The sequence below is a fragment of the Doryrhamphus excisus genome, chromosome 8, assembly GCF_030265055.1.
Source record: "Doryrhamphus excisus isolate RoL2022-K1 chromosome 8, RoL_Dexc_1.0, whole genome shotgun sequence".
In the NCBI taxonomy this organism is placed as follows: domain Eukaryota; kingdom Metazoa; phylum Chordata; class Actinopteri; order Syngnathiformes; family Syngnathidae; genus Doryrhamphus; species Doryrhamphus excisus.
This window is the reverse complement of record NC_080473.1, coordinates 15919159-15941586: the sequence shown is the minus strand read 5'-3', so window position 1 is coordinate 15941586 and position 22428 is coordinate 15919159. Positions and strand designations below refer to the sequence as shown.

General features: G+C 39.2%; 1 protein-coding gene across 1 annotated transcript in view; it reads left to right on the top strand.

Moving 5' to 3' along the window:
• The first annotated feature begins 1973 nt into the window (after window positions 1-1973).
• pik3cb (phosphatidylinositol-4,5-bisphosphate 3-kinase, catalytic subunit beta) overlaps window positions 1974-22428 on the top strand; it is a 36502-nt gene continuing 16047 nt past the window's right edge. The window contains exons 1-4 of the mRNA XM_058080134.1: window positions 1974-2184; window positions 13397-13476; window positions 21125-21320; window positions 21834-22062. Of these exons, the coding sequence (XP_057936117.1) occupies window positions 21162-21320; window positions 21834-22062 (388 nt within the window). The 5' untranslated portion in view covers window positions 1974-2184; window positions 13397-13476; window positions 21125-21161. The remainder of the gene's footprint in view (window positions 2185-13396; window positions 13477-21124; window positions 21321-21833; window positions 22063-22428) is intronic.

Here is a 22428-nt window from a genome sequence, read left to right as displayed (position 1 = left end):
GTGGGCTGCAGAATAGACATGCATGTGTGTTCTGCCCCCTTGTGGCCTAAAAATACAGGTCTCATTCTCAGTATCATTCTCAACGTAAAACTGCAGGGTTTTTTTTATCCTTATGTATAAAATATAAAAATAAAATAATATAAATAATAATATAAAAATACATTATAAAATAATATAATTTATAATATATATTATTTATAACATAATATAAAATTATTTATAATATAAATATAAAAAAAGCACCAACTATACTCAATTTACATGTAATGTGACTTGCATATAATCAAGCCTCAGCAACATTGTTATTATTATTAACATTGTTAACACACCGGCTAGCGACAAGCTTCCCCACAGACTCGCCATAAAACCATAAAACCTTCTCTGAGGTTTTGGAGGTGTTTTAATAGTGGTCTTTGTAGGCAGCATAGGTGGATCCCATTACATGAAGTAATGAGCTGTCGCTTTTTTATCTGTTTTTATATCTTTAGAATGTACAGAAAAGAAAAAGACCTGTGTTCATGTCTCATATGAATTGTGAATGATGGGAAGAATTCCAAAAAAAAGTGCAGTTTTACGCTTCGCAGCCTTTATTCAGCCAAGGTACATATTTTACAAAGGAAACCGCATGCTGTACGTTTCATTTCTGGGTCTTCAGTGGGGATTTAAGAGACCTAATCCACCACTATTTACAACCACAATCATGTCACATAATACACCAAAACACAATACAGACACTATTCTGTACTATTAGTGAAAAATATTTATATTTAAGCTAATGTACATCAATTTACACATGTTTTGCATTAAGCATTTTCAAGCTCGGACACCCCTGAGTGTGAAGTTGAGGAGAAAAAGAACATTTGAACGCTGTTTAAATGTACAGTGTTAACTGTTTATACAGTACATGGGGATACAAGAGTAGAGTACAGTATTGTAAGGAGGAAACCACCAGGGGGCAGCAAAGACTGCTATTTAAATGCTGTTTGAATGTACAGTGATAGCTGTTTCTACAGTATATGAGGATACAAGAGGACTAGAGTACTGTATTGTGAGAAGGAAACCACTAGGGGGCAGAAAAGTCTACTATTTAAATACTGTTTGAATGTACAGTATTAGCTGTTTCTACAGTATATGAGGACACAAGAGGTCTAGATGACTGTATTACGAGAAGGAAACCACCAGGGGCAGCAAAGTCTACTATTTAAATACTGTTTGAATGTACAGTATTAGCTGTTTCTACAGTATATGAGGATACAAGAGGACTAGAGTGCTGTATTGTGAGAAAAAAACACCAGGGGGCAGCAAAGTCTACTATTTAGAAGCAAATCACAACATTACAACTGGTCTCTGTTATGATAGCAGACAGTATAACCAACTATAAATGACACTATGGTAATGGAAATGGTTTAATTTTATTTGAACATGCATCAGGTTATAATGGAATACATCACCTAAACTAATAACTAAACTAATAACTCTTTAAAGGCAAAGCGAGGGAAATCAGAGAAAGATAACTACCTCAAATGTCATTGCTGGTGTGAAGCCCTCCGACACACACTCAACCTATGTGAAGTCGGCCACTGACAGGCAAGAAACAATAACAACATAAGAAGGAAGAGCAGTCCTTCAAAATAAAACGCGGGCATGTTCTTTGAAATGATCATTTTAAATAAGTAGATAAGAGAGGTTTATTATAACTTCCCATCGATATGTTGCTCTAGAGTTCAGATTTGACAGATTTTGTTTTAGAGACCATTGAATTATATACTCATATTTACCCGGTGTGTGAGTCACTTACGTGATTCAAATGTTTCACATACGTAACAAATGCAAATATGATATCGTAGATAGTGTCGAGATATATTTTGTCCTTGAAATATGAACGCAGGACAGTAGGGCTTATTAGGTTTCCGGTAGACACAGAAACCGGAAGTGCAAACAGTGGGCTTGTTCTGTGACTTGACAGCACTAGACGGAGGGCGGAGGAAGAATCAGTGGCAGCGGTGCCGCTTCACCTCCGACTACAAACAGGAAACTAGCCCGCCTTGTGGAGCGCCCACCTGAGCCAGGGGCCAAGCGATGTGACGCTAGTTTTTTTTTTTAATCATACTCGATGTGCCTTAAACTACTCGCGTCGTTTCATTTGGGGAATTTGTTGAAGCAGAAAGCCGTTAACCTCCCAAGGTAAGTCAGCACTTCAAAGCGGCTCAGATCAGAGTCGAAAGCTAAACTCCGCTCATCAAACTAACTTGGCAGCCTGTCAATCCAATGCAGACAAACGTCATGACTAAAAGCTCATTTCAAGCTGATATATTGAATATAAGTGTATATTCAACCCAAACTGTACATTTAAAGAGTCATATCTGTCCCATCTGATTGAGAAATTGATGAATGAGATGAGACGAGAAGCGACTGCGGTGATTGACAATGATTTTAATCGATGTTACACTTTATAACTACTTATGATGATTTATTTGGAGCAACAATTTCACACAAACTAACAGACAAGGATATTTTTTTCCTGTGACTCAGAGGACGTCAAGTTTACTGCACAGTACGTCTTTGTTTTTTGTTTTTCATGAGTTTTTATGCCGGTGAAAGTCAAGCCAACATTAAGAACCTTGTTTGTTTGCGGGATAACACTTTCTAATAACACTTTCTAATAACCTGATCATGATCTGATCATCTGATCATTATCTATAATTGCCCCCATCCATCCCCTTTTCCATTGTCTGGGTTTCTACTGATCAATCTGAAATCACCTTGTCTACTTTGGGCTCACAGTGGGCGTTAAAAGTTCGTAATTTGTCTTAAATATCAGTTTTTCATCTGGTAGATGCTAGCAGTGCTCGTCCTTGACAGATGGACAGCAAACAAAACCAAAGAAGGGGGATGTGAAACCTTTATTGGCCTTGTCAGCCATTCTACCACAAGGGAGGAGCACAAACAAGAGCACGTCTTTAGAAGTTACATTCAGTTTAAAGAAATCCATCTGAAGAAGTTTATCCTTTTTATTTTTGGCCAACCCAACACTCCAGATGTTTTTTTTTTTTCACAAAACCGTTTGACAAATCTACAAACAAGCTGATAGGAAGGAGTACAGGTGCTATAAATAGTCTTTGGTGAGGTGGTTGGAAAAAGTCCATCACATCCCTTTTTAGTTCTTTTCCGTTAGAACATCTCAAGTGTTTGTTTTTGTGAAGAAATGTAATGCTATCATATTACTTGCTTTGTCCGTATGTGGATGTTCTACTCGAGATGTCCCCGATAGTAAGCGTGCTGTACTGACTGCAGTACTAACAGTACTAAGCACACTCAATCATTGCCATATCGGCTGTGTAGTGTACGGGAAAGGACTTACTCGAGTGGTTACATCATAATTTAAAATGATAGAGGAAGAAGAAATCGGTAAATATTGAAATTGTCATTTCTGGTAAGTGTGCGAGTAATGTATTTGGGACAAAATAATAAGTATGCAGTGTAGTATACTGACTGAAGTGTCTGTTTATCTGAAGCTTGGCACTATGAAATAACTATTTAGCATGAATAATGCACCAATAAAAGCTATGGACTGCTATTAAATCATAGCAAAGAAGCATCCAGAAATTAGACTGTATCAGAGGAAATGAGTTTGTAGCACTGTACGTTGGTGAGTCACTACAAGTACACGTGACTCGCACCGTCCAGCCAGCCCTGCATCCTGCTTAGGGCTCGAACCAGCATCCACAGTTCCCTGTTAAATTGAGAGCCGATGAGTTAAAAGCTAGAGCTGTCAACTTCTTTCATTTTGGTGTTATTCCTCTGGATTATTGAATACAATACCATTTGTTTAAAGCAAGCATAATCATAGTCTGCTCCATGCGTTACATTACAGTACTAATAAAACACCACAACTGCTTTGTATTTGACAAGCGTGTTTGGATCAGACGCTATTTCGGGCGGCCCTTTTTCGGATGGGGTTGCTTACGAGCCCCCCCTTTGAGGGTTAAAGTTACAGAACACTGATAAGGCAACGTGACGTAATTGAGCAGACATCAGGCAACAAAGCAGCCATTTACTCCAAACCAGACTTAGCCCATAAGCAGGTTTTTACAGAAACAAACTGCTTCATGACTGCAATGACATTGATAATCTGTTTCATTACTGGCTTCGCTCTGCGTGAAATGCCTAAATGCGGTACAGATAAATGATAAAAGACTTCAATCCAGAAAAGGATTGGCTGCAACTTTAGAGGGAGAATGTTTGTGTTTATGCTCAAAATCATCATGTCCCGTTGTTGTCAGTTAAATCAAACCAGCAATATATTTAATACTTGGATTAAAAGTATGGTTCTGTTTCCAAGCCTTCACATCAGGGAGGCATGCATGTCGTTGCATCTCTGTTGAGATATTTTAAGAGAGCAAGTGAGAACCAAGAAAGTGACAGGGGAGCTGATGCTGCTTGATTGAGGTCAGTTGAGGTCTACGATGAAAACGGGTGTATTGTTTTCTCCCATAGCAAATCTATGTCTACTCAGACTTATTTCTTATTTAAATCTGGCCAGTTTGGCATGTGCTGTAATAATCTCATCCATCCATTTTCTGTACCGCTTGTCCTCATTAGGGATGCGGGTATGCTGGAGCCTATCCCAGCTGTTTGTGAGCGCAAGGTGGAGTAAATAAATAGTGTGATTTTTTTAAAAAAATTTGGAAATGTCTGAATTAATTCTTACCTTGTCAGTTAATTTAGTGACTATTTATGTGTTTTCTTTCTTTAATGATAGGGTACCAAAAAAAAGTATAAAATTAGATTTTATAGGTCTGGAAAAGTTTGGAAAATAGAAACTCATGTATCAAAACATACTCATATGTCCAGGACTGTCTGATGAAAATGTAATTGCAATACAATCACAAACCAGACAATACTTGCTGAATGAACATATTTTTGTTTTGATGGGATCAATATAAAATCAATAAATAATATCAATAGTATCAATAAACACAGTCTTGCTCCAGTTCAATTACTAATAAGAAACAAAATAAATAGTGCAAAGCCCCTGAAATAATGACAAATTCCTCCAAAAGTGGTAAAAATGTCTACAAGCAACGATAATTAGCAGAGGTGGGAGCAAGTCCGGTGTTTTACAAGTTTAGTTTAGTTTTAATAAGTCCCAAGTCTTTCATCTCAAGAACGTACAGGTCCAACTCAAGTCAAGACAAGACAGGACGAGTCAAGTCCAAAGTCATTAACTGGAAATTTATCCTTACCAGTCATAAGCACTGTGTTTAGTGTCTCCCTAATAAAATGTCATTTTAATAGTGTGACACAATTAAATTTGACGAATATAATTGAATTGTTTTATTATTTAGACTGATTAGACGTTAATAGAAGCATCAACTGTCACATGGAAAATCTGTTGTCTTGAAGGAAATGACATAGTAACAAGCACGTTAGTTGGATACTTTGAATGGGGACACATTTTACTCAACACATTTACTGAAAGTATTTTCAAGTCATCAGTCTAAAGTCTTGAGTCAGGTCCTGGGTCATTGATGTCAAGTTGCAATTTTTTGATGAATCCAAAATTGTGACTCGAGTCTGACTCGAATGCAAGTTGCGTAACTCGAGTCCACACTTCTGGTAAATGGCACTTGCCACATGGTTGCAAAGAAAAGTAAACAATCCCATACTCAAAATGTCATAACGTAACAATTTCACAACATTTCAAGTGTAGTGTTTTCAACAATCAGGTTGGTAACAAAGGTGCAATGCTTAAAAGTAAAGACGTTATGAACTCATGAAGGTAAGCGTCAGCCCTAGAAAAAACGGCCATACTCGTCTCAGCTGGTCTTCCTCATCAAGATTTGTTGTACTACCAGAGTACCTCCCAGTTGTTGCATTGTTCACGTCTCTTGAATCGATAAATTTAAGGCTTTATGGCTGATTCTTATCGATCAATTAGGCTGCTACTCGACGTGGGCTTGTCAAACCGGATGTTCGGTAACTTCGGTTTATTATTCACAACCATAGCAAACACTTGAACAGATGTTTTAACTGCATTGCTTGAATGCAAGGTTGCAGCTTTTAGAGCTGGTTTTCATTCATATCGTGTACTGTAGTTGCCAAGCATGCAAAGTTTCATTCATATAGTGTACTGTATTTGCTAAGCATGCAAAGTTTCATTCATATAGTGTACTGTATTTGCTAAGCATGCAAAGTTTCATTCATATAGTGTACTGTATTTGCCAAACAGGCAAAGAAGAAAAAACAACAAGTCAGTTAATTGTGAAGACGACAAAGTCATAAAACTAGCTTTCACACATTCAACTTTAACGACCTGGCCTTTTTATATTTCTATTGTCCGTGACTTTTTCCTGTCATTACCGTTAGAGGATTGTGTAACATCCTCCCAAAGAGCACCGTGAAAGGGAGTCGTTGGAGGCTTATTCACTCGTGGAAGCCTTTCACAACTTGTTTTTGAGCTGGCAATTTCACATTTGTATTTTGCAAGTGAAGCTGTCTTTATTTATCTTTTAGCACTGACCAAAAAAAAACAGGATTATTTCAAGGATTATGCAAATGGGAATGACCATAGCAAAAAATTCAACTGTGAGATAAGAACAGCCTGTTGAAATTCTCCCCTCCGGTGCATCACAGGCCAAGACCTGCTAAGGAATTCAGGAGAGGCAGGAGAAGAATTGAGGATAAACAGACAAGCTGAATTGAAATTAATCATACAACTTCATTATAATTTAGATGCAGTTGTTGAAATAATACTAAAAAAATATAATATATATACACCTTTTTGTACAGATGACTCAAATATGTTTGGGAAGTAACAGCAGCTCTGTGTTTGATACAAAAATGAGGAATATTTCCATGGAATGCCATTTCCATTAACCCGGAACGTCAGTTAGCGAGTTTCTGTTTTGTGTACAAAATGGTGCATGTCTTGTCGCGTTAGTAATACACTGTGTAAAGTACAACTATAGTCGTAATGTTTTTGTATCACAAAACGTTCTTGTTAGCATTCCACCTATCTTTCACTCGCCTATGATGTCATCAGCAGTTTACACTGTAGTTCTTTGCTAACGAACATAGTTACGCTTCAGGAAAAAAAGGCTTTGGCATTGTGGCAGTGAGATGTTTAGTGTTAACGTTTTTGGATTTCTCTTGAGGATTAATGGGATTGACAGGATTTCATGTGAATACATTTTTTTGGTTAGAGTCTGTTTCAGCAACCAACCACTAACCAAGATTCCACTGTAGTTTGTTTTTGTTTCTTCGATTGAACTACGATTTAAATGCAATGTCCGATATTCATACATTTTTTTAGCAAATGTCAGAATTAATTCTTACCTTGTCAGTTAATTTAGTGACCATTTATGTGTTTTTTTTCTTTAATGATAGGGTACCAACAATTTTCTCAATACATGTGTACATACTGTAACTGTCCACGTGTCCATGAGTGTGTACAAGTACTACCAACCGTCACGGAAATGAAGCATCATGCGGGGAATGTGATAGCAGGTGAGGTGTGCAACTGTCCAAACAATACTTTAGATGACATTATACAGTCAAGGTGGATGAAGAAAAAGTATGAAATTTGATTTTATACGTCTGGAAAAGTTTGGAAAATTGAAACTCATGTATCAAAACATACTCATATTTCCAGGACTGTCTGATGAAAATGTCTGGAAAAAGTGAGTCAAAAAAAAAAAAGAGCAGGCAGCAGTCGAGTATAGAAAACTACCCCCAGCAGGGTTTATGGGCTCAACTGATGGAGAGATAAATGAAAACTACAACAAGTATTTGAATTAGTACCATGCCCTCAGATTGTACATAGGGATTCCCGTTCCTTGATTACTGCTAAACACATGAGTGTGGAACATCCCTTAATTGCAGAGGAGCGTCATTGGCTCTCATATGTCATGTGTGTCCTCAAGCCTGCTGGCCCAGACATAGTAACACCTTTTTCTCTCTGACACTTACCCTTCTTTCGTAAGATGATATGAACACCCATGACTTCAGACGACAGTATATCATTGTGTGTCTGACTGTGTTAATGATGGTAATTATGGTGGGGGACTTTTTATTTTTTATTTTTTATTTGTGTCATCTCTTGTGTGTGTGTGTGTGTGTGTGTGTGTGTGTGTAAGAGCAAGTGCTCAGGCAGACCTTTGTTCCCCATGCAGTAGGAAAGGTAGTTCATTTACAGCAGCTGAGGGAAAGTCAGATTACACACACAGACACACACATCTCATTGCCACTCCACCCACCCCCTGGCTGCTTCACAATAGCAGCTATAAATGGATATTGAAAAATGAAGCTAAATTTAGACAGAAAAAGGCCATAGTTAGATTCCCCCATGGTTTTCTCACACAATTGGTTGTCACTCGTGTCAAATATGACATATTTTCTTGATATCAGAAACTTTGTGTGTGTAAAAATGTAAACATAGTTGTGGTTTTTATGAGATACTGTTTGTGATTGCAATGGCACAAAGAGTCAAAAGTGTGATTGTTGTTTTCAAATACTGTTAGTGCACTACACTGTACCACACAGCATTTATTTATTTTGGTGGTAAATTAAATGCTGCCTTGCTAGCATGATAACACATATTTATATTTACGTAGCTGATGCAGCAAGAACCCTGCAGCCTACACTCCCTGTTTGGGTAATGCAAGTCAGGCCATACCAATTCAAACCATAATTTGGCAAACTGTAATGAAATTAAAGTTGGCTGTACATTTGTGTTTTTTGCCACTTTTTGACAGCAGTCAATTTACTATTTACAAGGTGATATATCTTACTTTTTTTTTTTTACTTTACTGCTACAGGACAAAAATATAACAAGAAGAGCCCTCCAAGAGCTTTGTTTGTTATGTAACCCTTCAGGGCAAGGGAAAAAAAACAACTCTCGTCACTATTCTATGCTACAGAAATGATGAAGATACTTGTGAGAATAAACGGTTAAAATAACTCTGTGACAAACGTGCATGACTAGCGTAATTCCAAACAGGCCATTTTGCCAAACAAAAGAAAAATGTATTTGTGAAGAAAGCCTGTGCATGAGAGACTTTACTGCTGATGAGGCTTTGAGTCATTTTAGGATTCTGCATTCCTAACATTCCTTCTCTAGAAGATTTGTGTAAGAGAGGAATGGTGTGTGTGTAGGGGGTTTGGGTTGATAACGTCATTTACATAAAATACACAAAAGAAGACTATGCCAGAGGTAGGGCAATGAGGGCAACAAGAAGACAAACTAAATGAAAAGAAACTGAAATAAGCCACTTTTTTAAATATATGGATACAATAAAAAGATGCTAAGTGCCATGACCTAGCACCAAAATGAAGCACCGATATAGGTTTTCATTCCGGTTACTAATGTTTACGTCAGCACTAGTGCAATCAGTAAATGCGATCAATTGTATCATGGCCTACTTCGACTAGTGCTTATAATATTGATAACCACTCAAATACCACATGGACCCTTATTGGACACTTTATACCTTAGTACTGAAGGGTGCATTGGAATTGATTCAACTGGTCTACATCTGTTTTGTGGACTCGGAGGAGCCTTGTCCCTCGCAGTGTTCTGTGAGGGGTGCTGCAGAAGTACATGGTCTGAGGTGGACTACCGACTGCCAAAAAACACCCATATATTCGTGTCGCAAGGCATGCTGGATAGCTTGTGGTAACTCTTTCTCCCAACATTTTGCCGTGTTTGTCGCATCTGTGCTGGATTGCAAAGTATGATGATCGGTCATCAGAGAAGTAAACAAGAAGACATATATACTTGATCGCCATCATTTTATAGTTTACAGTTCATATGGAAATAACATTTTTAAGTTAGATTCTGGGATTAATGCTTAGTTGTTGATTTATGTGATGCGTCAACCGGCTGTGGATGTGTTGTTTTTGTTTTGTTGCACTGTGAACAAGTATGCTGTTCTGCGTGATGCCAACCTACATATATATAGAGCGGCCCTCCGACAATTTTTTTAACTCAATGTGACCTATGTGAAAAAGTTTGCCCACCCCTGTGCTATGGGCTTTTCAGTCCCAGGCCAATAGAGCTTGCATTGGTGGCCAGAATTTCAGGGGTATGCGAGGCATATAGGGGTCCACATTGGTGTTCTGATGATCTCATTGCTATTTGTAGATGATACGATAGTGATGTTCTCATCATGCTGTGAAGATTGTGGATGCCCACGGCAGAGCAAAGTGCTGGCTGTTGTCCCTCCAGCAAATGTCACATACTTGCCCCACTTTACATTAAGAAGTATGTCCCACCATCACACCCACAGGATCATGTGAGGCTTCCAACACAGCCCTTCAAAGAGTTAAACATTGGCCATCTTATGCCAGAGATGTTATCATCATATAGACCAGCTAATTTCCTGGTACTGCTCACCCCATGGATGGTTTCATTGCAGCTGTGAAATGAATTTCTATGAATTCACCCTCAAACTCTCTGAGCACATAAACATTTGGTGCCCCTATTTTTAAATAGGTCTGCCACTCAAAGACACTGACTGAAGTTGTTTTTTTTGAAGCACTGTGTGCCACGCCCACCTAAACAAGAAAGAGCATCTTAACCACGCTAGAAAAACAGGAAGTCGGATGTTGTCAACACGAGTGAGCATGTTGTGTGTCATCGGTGTGTGCGTGCAAACCTGCTAATTATTTACTGTGTGTTCTTCTGGAGGTGTATTTTAAGAAATGCATCACGGAAAACGTCAGAGCATATTTGAAGAATAATATTTGAATCCAGCGACCTCTCGCACGACTCGCATGATCTCACGTCCTCTACTGAACTTGGCATCCCAGATAGCACATTGCTGGGTGTCTATTTTAAGAATCTATGGATTCACCAAGTCAGCAAAAAAAATGGATTTTATTTGTCAAATCCAAATATTTATGACACAAAACCATCTTGTGATGGAGTGGGTCGTTGTGGACTGCGGGTGACACACGTCATGAACATTGAGAGTGCCCTCCATAGTCCTCATCTCTGGTGCCCATAAACACATTCAAAGTCACCATGTTATTTTTGTAGACTCCTTGGTCAAACGAAGCAGACGTCACCTGTGCTTCTTAAATGGAATCATTTCACCTGATACTTATTTTAAAAAATATATTTGTAAATACTTTTTGGTTACATTTTTGCCAGTGTTTTCCCAAACTGTTTGGATGAGACGGCAGTAGGACCCCCTCGACAAGCCTCTTTTAAATCGAATTCCAGTAATAGCCCATCAATACTTTATAGTGATTAGTTTTATTGGGCCAAACAATGTATCACGATGACTTTACTTAAAAAGCTTTGCTCTATGAACATTAATTAATTAGAGCCATCAGTGTGGTACTTTCAAAATGGAAGTGCTTAAGTCTAAGAAAAACACCTTTATTGTTCTTGTTATTATGGTTTATTAGAATTATTTAGAATATTGTTATATTATGCATGAAATGGCAACATGAAGCACATATTTGTGATTCTGTCAGTTCAGTGTTTTTACTAACATGTTGGAAACTGTAAAGAGTGAAATTTCACATTACATTACACATGTACACATTACACAGATTCCGGGTTGGTTGATCATTATTTAATTTTCTCTTGTTCAAACAGTTGGTTCAGCTGTAGTTAATACTTAGCTACTTTCTACTAATACTTTCACAATGTCACTCTTTTTTTTTTGTAGTTTAACAAAATAGTCAAATCAGAAAAGCTCAGGAGTTGAGAGCTGGGAAAATGTTTGAAATGACCAGCACTGTAGTAATTCCATGTAGATGTGCTGATGCTTTATGCTGTGGTTGAACACTCATACACTGTGAATTTGGCTTGCATTATTTTTGAGATGTTTCACTTGACCACGATTTTATTTGCAGTCTTTGCACTTTCATAAAGCCGCACGGCATTCCACAAACGGATAATTCGATACATCAGTGCCAGCGTACAGTGACTCATACTAGGAATGCATACATTTTTTTTCCCAAGCCAATACCGATGTCTTTCTGCTTCTCAAGTCCAATACCGATAATGGATAACATTTTTATAGCCATTATTTTTGTGAGAGTTTTAAAAAGGTTTTAGATTTGTCCTCAAACTCAATTTACCTGGGGGCCACTGGAGCTAGGGTCTGGGTGAGACTGGGCCGCATCAGATTTTCCAAAAAAAAAAAAAAAAACTCATTTATAAAAAACAGAAAAATTAATAAACTTAGCTTTGGTTCCGATTTTCTACAAGAAAAGCTCTGATAAAACATTCCACTGTTCTCAAATATCTTACTTTTTATTTTTCTACACAAAATAAGATGAAAAATAAATAAACAAATCAAGAATAAAGAAAATCAATCAATCAGTAATACATAAATATAATAATAATAAAAGGGCAAATAATAAAAACTTAAGAAACCACATATAGTTGGTGGGTAGACAAATGATTTTTTTCATATTAAAATGAACAAAGCATTATTAGAGCCCTGTAGACATGACAAAACACGACTATAGTCACATTTATACTCTTTTTATTTACAACATATTGCGCAACTGCAGGGTCTTGAGACACATGCTAACTCGCAAACTAGAGAGCTAGCGACCTAAACGGTAGTTATTTCCTTTAAATAGCCAAAAACTTACCACTTCCACACGGATAGGGAGGATAACTATTAACAGTTATTTAACCTTTAACATGAACATTAATCAAACGTAATCATTTTTTCTGGGTACATGATACCATACAGCATCCATATCAAACTTGCTCGGGCCGCACTAACATTAAACTTTCATATCAAGGCGGGGGCCTCAAACTAGTGTCCTGCGGGCCACATGTTTGAGACCCCTGATTTAGTGGTTTTACTTTGATGTTGTTCCTGTCTTAGTTTAACGCAATACACGCTAACGCTAGTGCTGCTAACACTAGTGCTAATGCTATTTACATCCATGGTTGTCTACAGTCATGCCATGAGCGACAATCATCAGCCCATGATGTTTAAGAGACGGGCTGTCATCCAGTTGCTAGTGCATGTCTCTCCAATGGATTCATCTAAGGATTTATGGCTGATTCTTATCAATCCAGGAGGCTGCTTGCAGTCGTGTCTCTTAATTGTCAAACTCAATATCCGGTTGCTTTGGTTTATTATTAACCCGAGGAGAAAGTAGCTAGGTAAAGACCCAGTTATGAGTGGGCCAGTACAAGGTCAAAAGGGGCACTTAGCATAGCTTTCAAAGTGGTTTCTGTTGTCTGAGAGCCTACTTTGTTTAGCAAAGTCTCCCATTTATCAAGCAAAAGCTGTCTTGGTTTCGTCCCAACTTTTATTTTCTCATCCTCTACCACACTGCCAGTACTGTATCTACCTAAATTCACAGTGCTTAACCCTCTCCCACCATAACTACTTTTTGTCCTCTTACCCATCAGATGCAACATCACAGCCACTCGCTAGAGAACCCCAACGACCCATCGAGACACAAGAAATAAGGAACTCTGGGTCATCGTAGGTAAGACAAAATTAAACCTGTGTGTATGTCGATGTGTTAAGCTTGCATTAGCCTACTTCACTTGCGATGCTACCTTTGGGCCTTCATATGAAAGTGAAAAGTAAAGTCTGGACAAGAAGGTTTTGTCCTGACGGGGAGAGAACATCAACACACTCTTAACTATTCACCAAGCTTTTTTTTTTTGAGTGGAACACTCCTCCTCCTTTCAACTGTACTTCAAATCTTTGAGTGACAAGGGCAACTTCGGATACTGCATCTCACAATATAGCTGCACAACCTCATTTCTTTACTGGAAATCAGTGCCAGTAACCGATAACAATAACTACGCTAATACCTTATACCAGGGGTGCTCACACTTTTTCAGCATGCGAGCTACTTTTAAAATGACCGAGTCAAAATGATCTACCCACTACAAAAATGCAAAACATCTATTTATTTTCAAATGTATTGAGGATTATTTGTACGTACAATGTATGTTGGTGTACCTTACATAACCAAATGAGCCAATATTGCAAAACACACATAATTAACTATTAACATTTTTTGTAATTACCTGAGTTTACTTTGATGACTTGCACTGAATTGAACCAGCCAGGGATGCATAGTCCGGACAGTAGCTGCTGATAGCCAGGTTAGCCAGGCAAACGCACTTCGAAAAAGACATTGTGAAAAAAAAGTCCACCTCCCATTCCGTATGGAAGTGATATGTTTTTGCCTTTTTACTTGGTCCAGCTACTTCCTCATTTTAGTGACCATGAACTTTAGCGAGGGCTTAAAATCTGACGCAATTCGCCGACTACCTTAGCACTTTGCATCGTTGTTTACGCATGAGCGGTGACCTAAAGGTCAAAATTCAGTTGTCATCTGACTGGTTGTCCTGTATGTCAATCAAGTAACGGGGATGGATGATAGGCTGACATCGTAAGTTCTGCTGCACTTAGAGACGTTGTTTGATTTGATTGGTCACCCGAAGGGCAACATTCAGTTGTCATCTGATTGGCTGCCCTGTATATCAATCAAGTGACGGCATTGATGCTAGGATGATATTTTTTTAATGTCACGCCGCGATCGACCAGTACCACGATCGCGATCGACTTAATGAGCACCCCTGCCTTATACTGTATATCAACACAGCCAAAGTGGTGCAGCACAGCACAAGTAGTTTAAAGGCACGGCACAATCCTGAAAGGCATAACCTTTTCCCCAAGAAAGAACCTCTGTGTGCCATTCTTGTTTTGATTATTACAATGAAGCCATGTGATGCAACCGTGTCACCAACACAATCCTAGGAAGCCCTGCCCTTCAGTGTGTTCTTCGGAGCATGTTTGGGTAACTTTATATATTTTTCCCCATTGGACATGTGCATAATTCCGCATAAACCCAATCACCTCCCTGGCAAGATGATGGCCAAAACCTAGAAAAGTGTGCTCTTTCTCTTCCTGTGTACATCTGTGCATGTGTCATTCAGTGCCAATGTGGGGCCCTTTGTCCACGGCTGAGATGAATGGTGTTGGCAACATGCTGAAAGGCCCACGCTGAAAAATCCGCTCAGTGTATGGGAAGCGTCCTTACGACTTTCAAGGCTGCTCTGTGAACAATTTGTCAACGTTTATTGCCTCCTTGTTTCTTTTCTTTGTCGCCCCGTGGGCTTCCTTGTTCCAGTGGATTGGGGACATGTGCCTGATTTACATGTTGATCTTCATTATTTGCTTAGTCATCAGCTTTTCAATGACAGCATTGTAAACACAACACGGTAGATGGTTGGGTTAACAGTGTTTTAACACATTGAGGACATCAAGAGCTGATAACGTTCATGTGATGGTGTGTTTGTGTGCTACAAGTTACTGAATGCATGAGTAAATCACCTGAGGTTTTGGCGTCCAGACTGCATAATACAGGAAGTCATGTGAGTGTATTTGGTTTTTGCAAGGGGTACTGTGTGACTATTGCCATGTGACCCCGTTGCCCCCCTGTAGCCTCATGTTAGTACTGGAGGGCTGTGTTTGCATGTGTGTGTCAGGCAAAGCTAAGCTTTGTGTGTATGTTTGTGTCCGACAGAGAAACGTTGGGGTGGGGGCAGCCAAGGGCAACACTGGGGCAGTGTTTGTGCAGGGCACGGGACTGTCCTCGCTGGCACGCATGTTCACGAACACACACTTTCCAAAAACAGAGCCTTATTGTGGACACCCCTCCCGGTTGGGTTCACCCATTACAGTTACTACATTGTTTTACACTTTTAAACTCTGGTTGTTGTGTTACTGCTCTCTTTCTCATCTGTCGTGCATCACATTCCTTGCCTTTCTTCCTCTCTTTCACTTCCTACTCTATTTTTAACATTGTTTGTAGTTTCATGACATCATATTTACGCTGAGCCCCAAGTCCCATGCACAAGTAGCACCAATGGATAGCCATCGTCACTGTGGGTCTTATTTTCAACCTTCGCAGAGACGACTCTGCACTCGTGCGCCGATCGTTTCAGCTGCGGTATATTTGCTTAATTGTAACATTTAGTGTGCATACATTTAATGTACTTTTGTATCAGTGTTTCCTGTTTTATTCCCTTCTCTGTACCTCCCTTCAGACATCTTCCACTCAAGTGATATGAGGGCAGGTAGTGCCATTAGATACTAACTGTTATTCAGATACAGCATTGTTACAGTATAGACCTGCACTCGGTGAACTGCCGCAGTTTGTTAGGCTGTGATCCACAATGAAGGCACAGATAGTGCTATCCAGTATGTTGACACTTTGATGTATCTGTATTCAAAGAGCGTTTATTTTGTAGTTTACTTCAATGCCTGTGTGGAAACAGTAGTATACACGGTTTTCCTAAGGATTGACACATTATCCACAGTAAAAAAAAGAACAGATAATTTGAAATAGCGTTTTATATGTCACAATGCTAACACTATCCATAACCCTTAAACATACATTGATTGTGCCTGACCATCCAGTGGGGGCCATGTTGATTTGATGTGACACGCCACTAAAAATAACTCCTCAGGGATTATAGCGCATGCTCAGCTTCTTTATGAATGACTTGTTGGGACTTTTGTACTGGCTGTTATTTGTCATTCACTTCCAGTCTAGTGTCAGTACTTCCTTCCTGAGTGTGGGCGTGTTCCTCTGTGTAACAAGAGATGGTTGGTCAGATGTGATGTATGAGCCAGATTTGGTTGGGACGCACACATTGACTGTACAAACCGTAGAAGTCCCCAACTAATGCATGGATTGGAATGTTTGCCATTATATTTAGGTGTTCAGTCATACAAAGAACCCTTGATTTGCATTTAAAACTAATTCATCATTAAAGGGTCCCTGACATTTGCTTTTTAAGTATGTTAAAATATTTTTGGTAATTATTACATTGTTAGATTTTTGAAATCCAACAGTAAATTTGTCAGCCGTGACGTGCTAGCTCGTAACTCAGCCTCATTTCCAGAAGTGATGTCATCGGGGTAACGCCTCTCAGATAACAACAGAGTAACCAAACACTTCTCCAAGTACGTCGTCGATTTGATTCAGTGTATTTTTCATCAAAATAGTCATGCCAAGATGTCGTGTTGCTGCTGGATGTTCATATTATCCGAGTGACTAAACACTATTCCACGATAGCGACAAGCCTGCAAAGCATTCTACATGTTATGTAAACATTTTTAATAGTTATATGGTGGGGGCGGTGGAAATTATTCCACTGAAATAAGGCACACGCAAGTCCACGTAACACATTTTTCTGGGATATTATTTAGGCACACTACAAGTCAAACTGTAATTTCCAGCTATCAGTTCTTTCTCCACAGTAAATTAACAACATTACCACTAAAAGCTACCATTGCATTTTCAATTTCAATAGTTCCCAAATGTATTTTTAAGTCAAGCATGCTATTTAAGTCTGTCTTAACATATTTTCAGCTGACTGTTCTGTTTTTCACATTCCACTGACACTCACTCACACATGCACATATTGTCACGCTCTGCTGACACACGCAGTCCCAATATTACCAGTATGTTGATCGTCAGGAGGCCTCTGACTTTTTCATGCGAAGGTGAATCAGTCTTTATTGTTAATACATTGCAGAAGAGCGTTTCACAAGAAAACTTCAGGACCACCAGGCATGACTTGATTACGTAGACACAAACAGTGTCAGCGTTTACAGGGTAACAAATACAGGGTAAAGTGACACACACTTAATTGTTGAAAGTCTTACAGGCATCTCACAGTGAGTACTCAATGGCCAGAATGCATGTTGACATGTAAGCCTGACTTAAGGAACTTCCTCGATAAATGATCATCTTTGATTTTTTTTGGTGAATTTTTTTATTATGATTTATGCATACACACAAACATACTGTAAAATCAATCTTTTTACTCATCATAACAAATATTATTATTGGCATGCACACGGTCTCATTGTGCTTTAATTAAACTTTGTCTCAGAAATGGTCTTTCTGACATTCCTCATGAAAGGTCCTGGAAGGACAGTTTATAAAAATTAACAGATGACTGAAAATAATCCAAAATAAGTGAAAAATATAGCAAACTTGCCCACTTCATCATTCAGGATCCTTATATGAAACATGAACACACATTTATTTCCCTTTTCTGTGCAATCTAGCATGGGTAAATGAGTTAATATGAGCTAACTAAGAAAGGACGTCATGGGAAAATAACTATTTTGACGCTAAAGCCCTCACAAAAAAACAGCATGAACAACTATTTTTATCTGGTGGATTTAATTTACTAATTAGATTTCTGGTTATATGTAAACAACTACAACCGTAGAAGTAAAACTTCAGAATTTTAGTAGTCAAAATATGACATTTAAGTTGCGCACCTTTTGTCCCCAGGCGGGGACATTAACAGAGAAATGTCACATAAAAGGTCCCTGTCTGTCAAGAGAAAACATGAAAACAACCTTAACCGGCTCCTATTTCTCCACCTTGGCATACAGGCCATTAACAATGTGTGCCAGGGGATCTGTGGAATGGTGGTTGATGGCGGTTGCAAGTGATCATTTAGTCCGCTAATGTTGGATGCAGCCCCTCTGGCTCGACTGTTTGCTTGCATGAAACTCTGATCTTGCAAACACACTCGCTATCCTCTTATCCACTCACTGAAATTTGAGCGGTCAGCAGACCTCTGGTTGCCATCGTGTTCTCAATGACCCCACTCACCTTTTGTTTGTGTCGGTATGTGTGTGTGCGAGTATATGCACCCGGTGGATTTGAACTGCCCCAGACTATACCCCCTATAAAATATTATGATTAATACAATAGTTACAATAGAACATAATCATTATGGGTTATTTTTGTTTTTTGTTTTTAACTGATTGCCCTCCGGAAAGACCTCTCGAGAGGTTACTCAGAACGACACAAACCCACCGTCTAGCTTCTTTCGAATTGCGTGGTTGATAATGGCTAGTGGCTCCGAACACCCTACAGATATCGCACCAGCCTCAGACACGTGCCACGACATGACGTGCTCGTCCACTGGTAGCTCAAGCACTTAGCTCGGAGGAGGGGAAAGAACATTAGTGGCAATCAGTCCTGTCATTTTCAGTGGGCTGATTGAGCCAAAATGGAAATGGACCTATGGCCTTATGGAGAAGTTAATGCACAAGACCATTTGAGGACAAGCTAATGAAGGAAAGAGCAGTTGGAAGTGGCGTGACGGTATAGCTGTGGTTAAAGAAGCCCAAATGGAGACCAGCTAGAGTTTCACTTCTGCACCTGAGTAGAACTCTCTTGAGTTGACGTGTGTTTGCACATCCACACGTGTGAATTTGTTGTAGTCCTTGTAGGTTTTAGTCAGGACACATTTGGAGGTGTACTTCTGAAAATGTGTTTGAGTGACAGACAAACAGGGTTCAGATCTTCTTTTGAATGTAGGAATCCCTTAACTGTCATATTTATAAGTGGAATATTTTCATGTCTGGAGCATAGAAAACCTGTTCACAACATTCAAGACATGGAATAACACTCATATAATATTACAGATGATTGACTTTTGTGAGATGTTTCAAACCCTTTGTTCTGGCAATCAAGTCTGGTGATTGTGTGTCTCTCTGAACATTACAGTAACATTACTGACACCTAGTGACCACTGTAGAATACTACATATCTTTTGAATGTAGCTTTTGAATGCCTAACATTTGTGTTTTAATTCATTCAGCCATTTTTATGCTTTAGGTGAAAAAATAGGCACTCTGAATGTTGTATTAATAAAGGTGCAGCCTGACTACATACTAAGGATCGACCGATACATCGATATATCGGGCCGATATTTGCGTTTTTTCCCTTGTATCGGTATTGGCCGATACGCGCGTGGGTTCGCCGATGTATTTTTCCACCGCATGATTTAACTGCGACAGAAATGTTTTGCACATGGTTGAATATTTTATTCCTTTTAAAGTTGATAATGCCGTTTAAATGTATGTTTAAGAAAGCTAAATCCTTCTGTGTTCAGTGTTTACATTTCAATAAATATTTGTTTAAACATGAGACCTGTAATATTTGTTATCATGGTCATTTTTTCATGTAAATTGAGGGATCAAAAGCAGTATTCGCCACAAATATCATCTCAAGCAAAATCGTCCATCAGCTAAGGGTGAGGGAAAAAAATCGGCATCGGCCCCAAAAAAAACATATCGGTCGATCCCTACTACATACTACTATGTAGTTTACAGAATATTTCAATATTAACAGACATCACAAACAATTGAAGATGCTGAAGTTGTTGATGAGGATCCCTTTTTCTCTCTTGCCTCCCACCCCCACACCCGCTCCTTCAAGTCTTGCCATCTTGAATAAAGGTAAAACTGTAACTATCTCTATTAAATATATTTTTGTTAATATTTTGGGTGTCTGTATAGGGAAAAATTGTTTTGGTTTGGAGTTTTTTGTCTGACCCTTTGGAACAAATGAATAAAGAAAAATGAGTTACCACTCTAATTGCTTTCACAGTGTTGCAATTGTCTGGTGTTTGTGTGTGTTGTTTGCACGAATCCCCGTGTCGAAGGAGGGAAAGGCAGGCTGACCTTTTGTTTTGTTTGCTTAGGTGGCATTCTGCTTAGCACTGGCTCTATCCCAAGTTCGAACCACAGGACTACCAATGTGTAAAAAAAAAACTTGGTAGAGCTATTAGCAACCCTGCTTCCACTATGCTATAATGCTACTAGGTGCTAAGTGCTTTTGTTCTATAACTTACACAAAATAAACACAGTTAGGTCACTCATAAACTGTTACTTACTGCTTCTGGCTCTTCCACACGACCAAGTAACGTTGGAAAAGCGTCTGGCTGGTCCAGCTGTATACTGATGTTCACAAAACAGTCCAATATGAAATGCTGTTAACAGATTAAAAAGCATTTTTTTGTTGGTAAGAAATCAGGAAGCCCAACCACTTGTACCTGATGGTGGCGTCTTTAGGAATTATAAACATATGTGGATTTCCCTTTCGAGGCATTGCTAGCAAGTAAACAGCAGAGTAGCGTTTAGGAAGGGCACAGAGTTTATCTGGCTTACAACCACGCCCATATAAGGAAGGCTGCCCTTCTGTGATGTCACAAAGGGTCAGTTTTACCACGCCTTTTAAAAACCAAGCGTTTTGAGCCATCCCAAACGTATTTCTTATTTCTTATACCCTGTAGGTCCTTATGGTTGAGGTGGTGTGTGGTGCCCTTTGCCATGCCTCCAGCCATGACAGACCTCCTGGACATGTGGGCAGACCACTCGCCCTTGGCTGGCCAGGCTCCGGCCCATGTTACGGTGGATTTTCTGCTTCCCACCGGTATCTACATTCAAATGGACGTCCCTCGCGAAGCCACCATTCAGCACATCAAATTGGTACGTAGCTCTTAATTATCTAATACTAACGGGTGGGTGAGAAATAATTGCGTTGCACAACAACGCAACCAGCCAAGTTTTTGTCCTGGACACACGCGAAGAGAACATCGGATTTAAAAAGTTTTTGTAATTTTGTTCGTTGATGTTTATTTTGCTAGAGTGGCACGACTAATATTTAGGTAATTCCATGTAGAGAGAAAATGTTTCTGATTTGTTGGATTTACTTTCATTAAAATGTAATAAATTAGCTTTCTGCTCATTTTCGCTTAAGGGGGGAGGGGTTAATGGAGACAGTGATGGCCAAATTATCCATGTACACAACTTTGAGATTCATTAAAAGAAACGTATTACAATATAGTGCTCCACTGGGATCAAATATCAGTATAAATGATAGGATAGAACCCCTTACCTTTAGGAAACCCTATGACCTCAAAGATACTAACATTGTCATCTCCCCATCCATCCATTTCCTGTGCCGCTAATCCTCGTTGTGTAATGTTTACATTTTTGCAGCTCTTATGGAAGCAGGCTCAGATGTTCCCATTGTTTCCTGCCTTGGGCGAAATGGAGAGTCATATGTTCGAATGCGTCAACCAGACAGCCGTGCACGAAGAATTAGAAGATGAAACGCGACGACTCTGTGACGTTCGCCCTTTCTTACCGGTTCTGAAGTTGGTAACACGTAACTGCGGCCGAGCGGAACGCCTGCTGGATTCAAAAATTGGAGTGCTTATTGGCAAGGGTAAGACAGTATCACCTTCAAGGAGAAAACGATGCAAGCTCTCACTATAATAAAGGCACTTTGGAGTTCATAACGAGTAAATCATTCACAGATCACCGAATATCCTTCAGCAGCACCTCCTCCCCTGCAACACCATTGCAATATTTAGAACGTTTGTCTTCCAGCCAGTCCCATCTGTGGCTTCTTCCTATCAGTGGCCTATTTGTTTGATAGAGAAGCACAATGATTGACCAGACGTATATTCCATCTCGTGACACTTTCTATTATCTGCTGACCATAAGGTCGCATAAAGAAGCAGAGGTAATAGCTCCAATTCAATAAAGACGTTTTGCACATTTGCTGAATAGATTTGTATCCTTATATTAA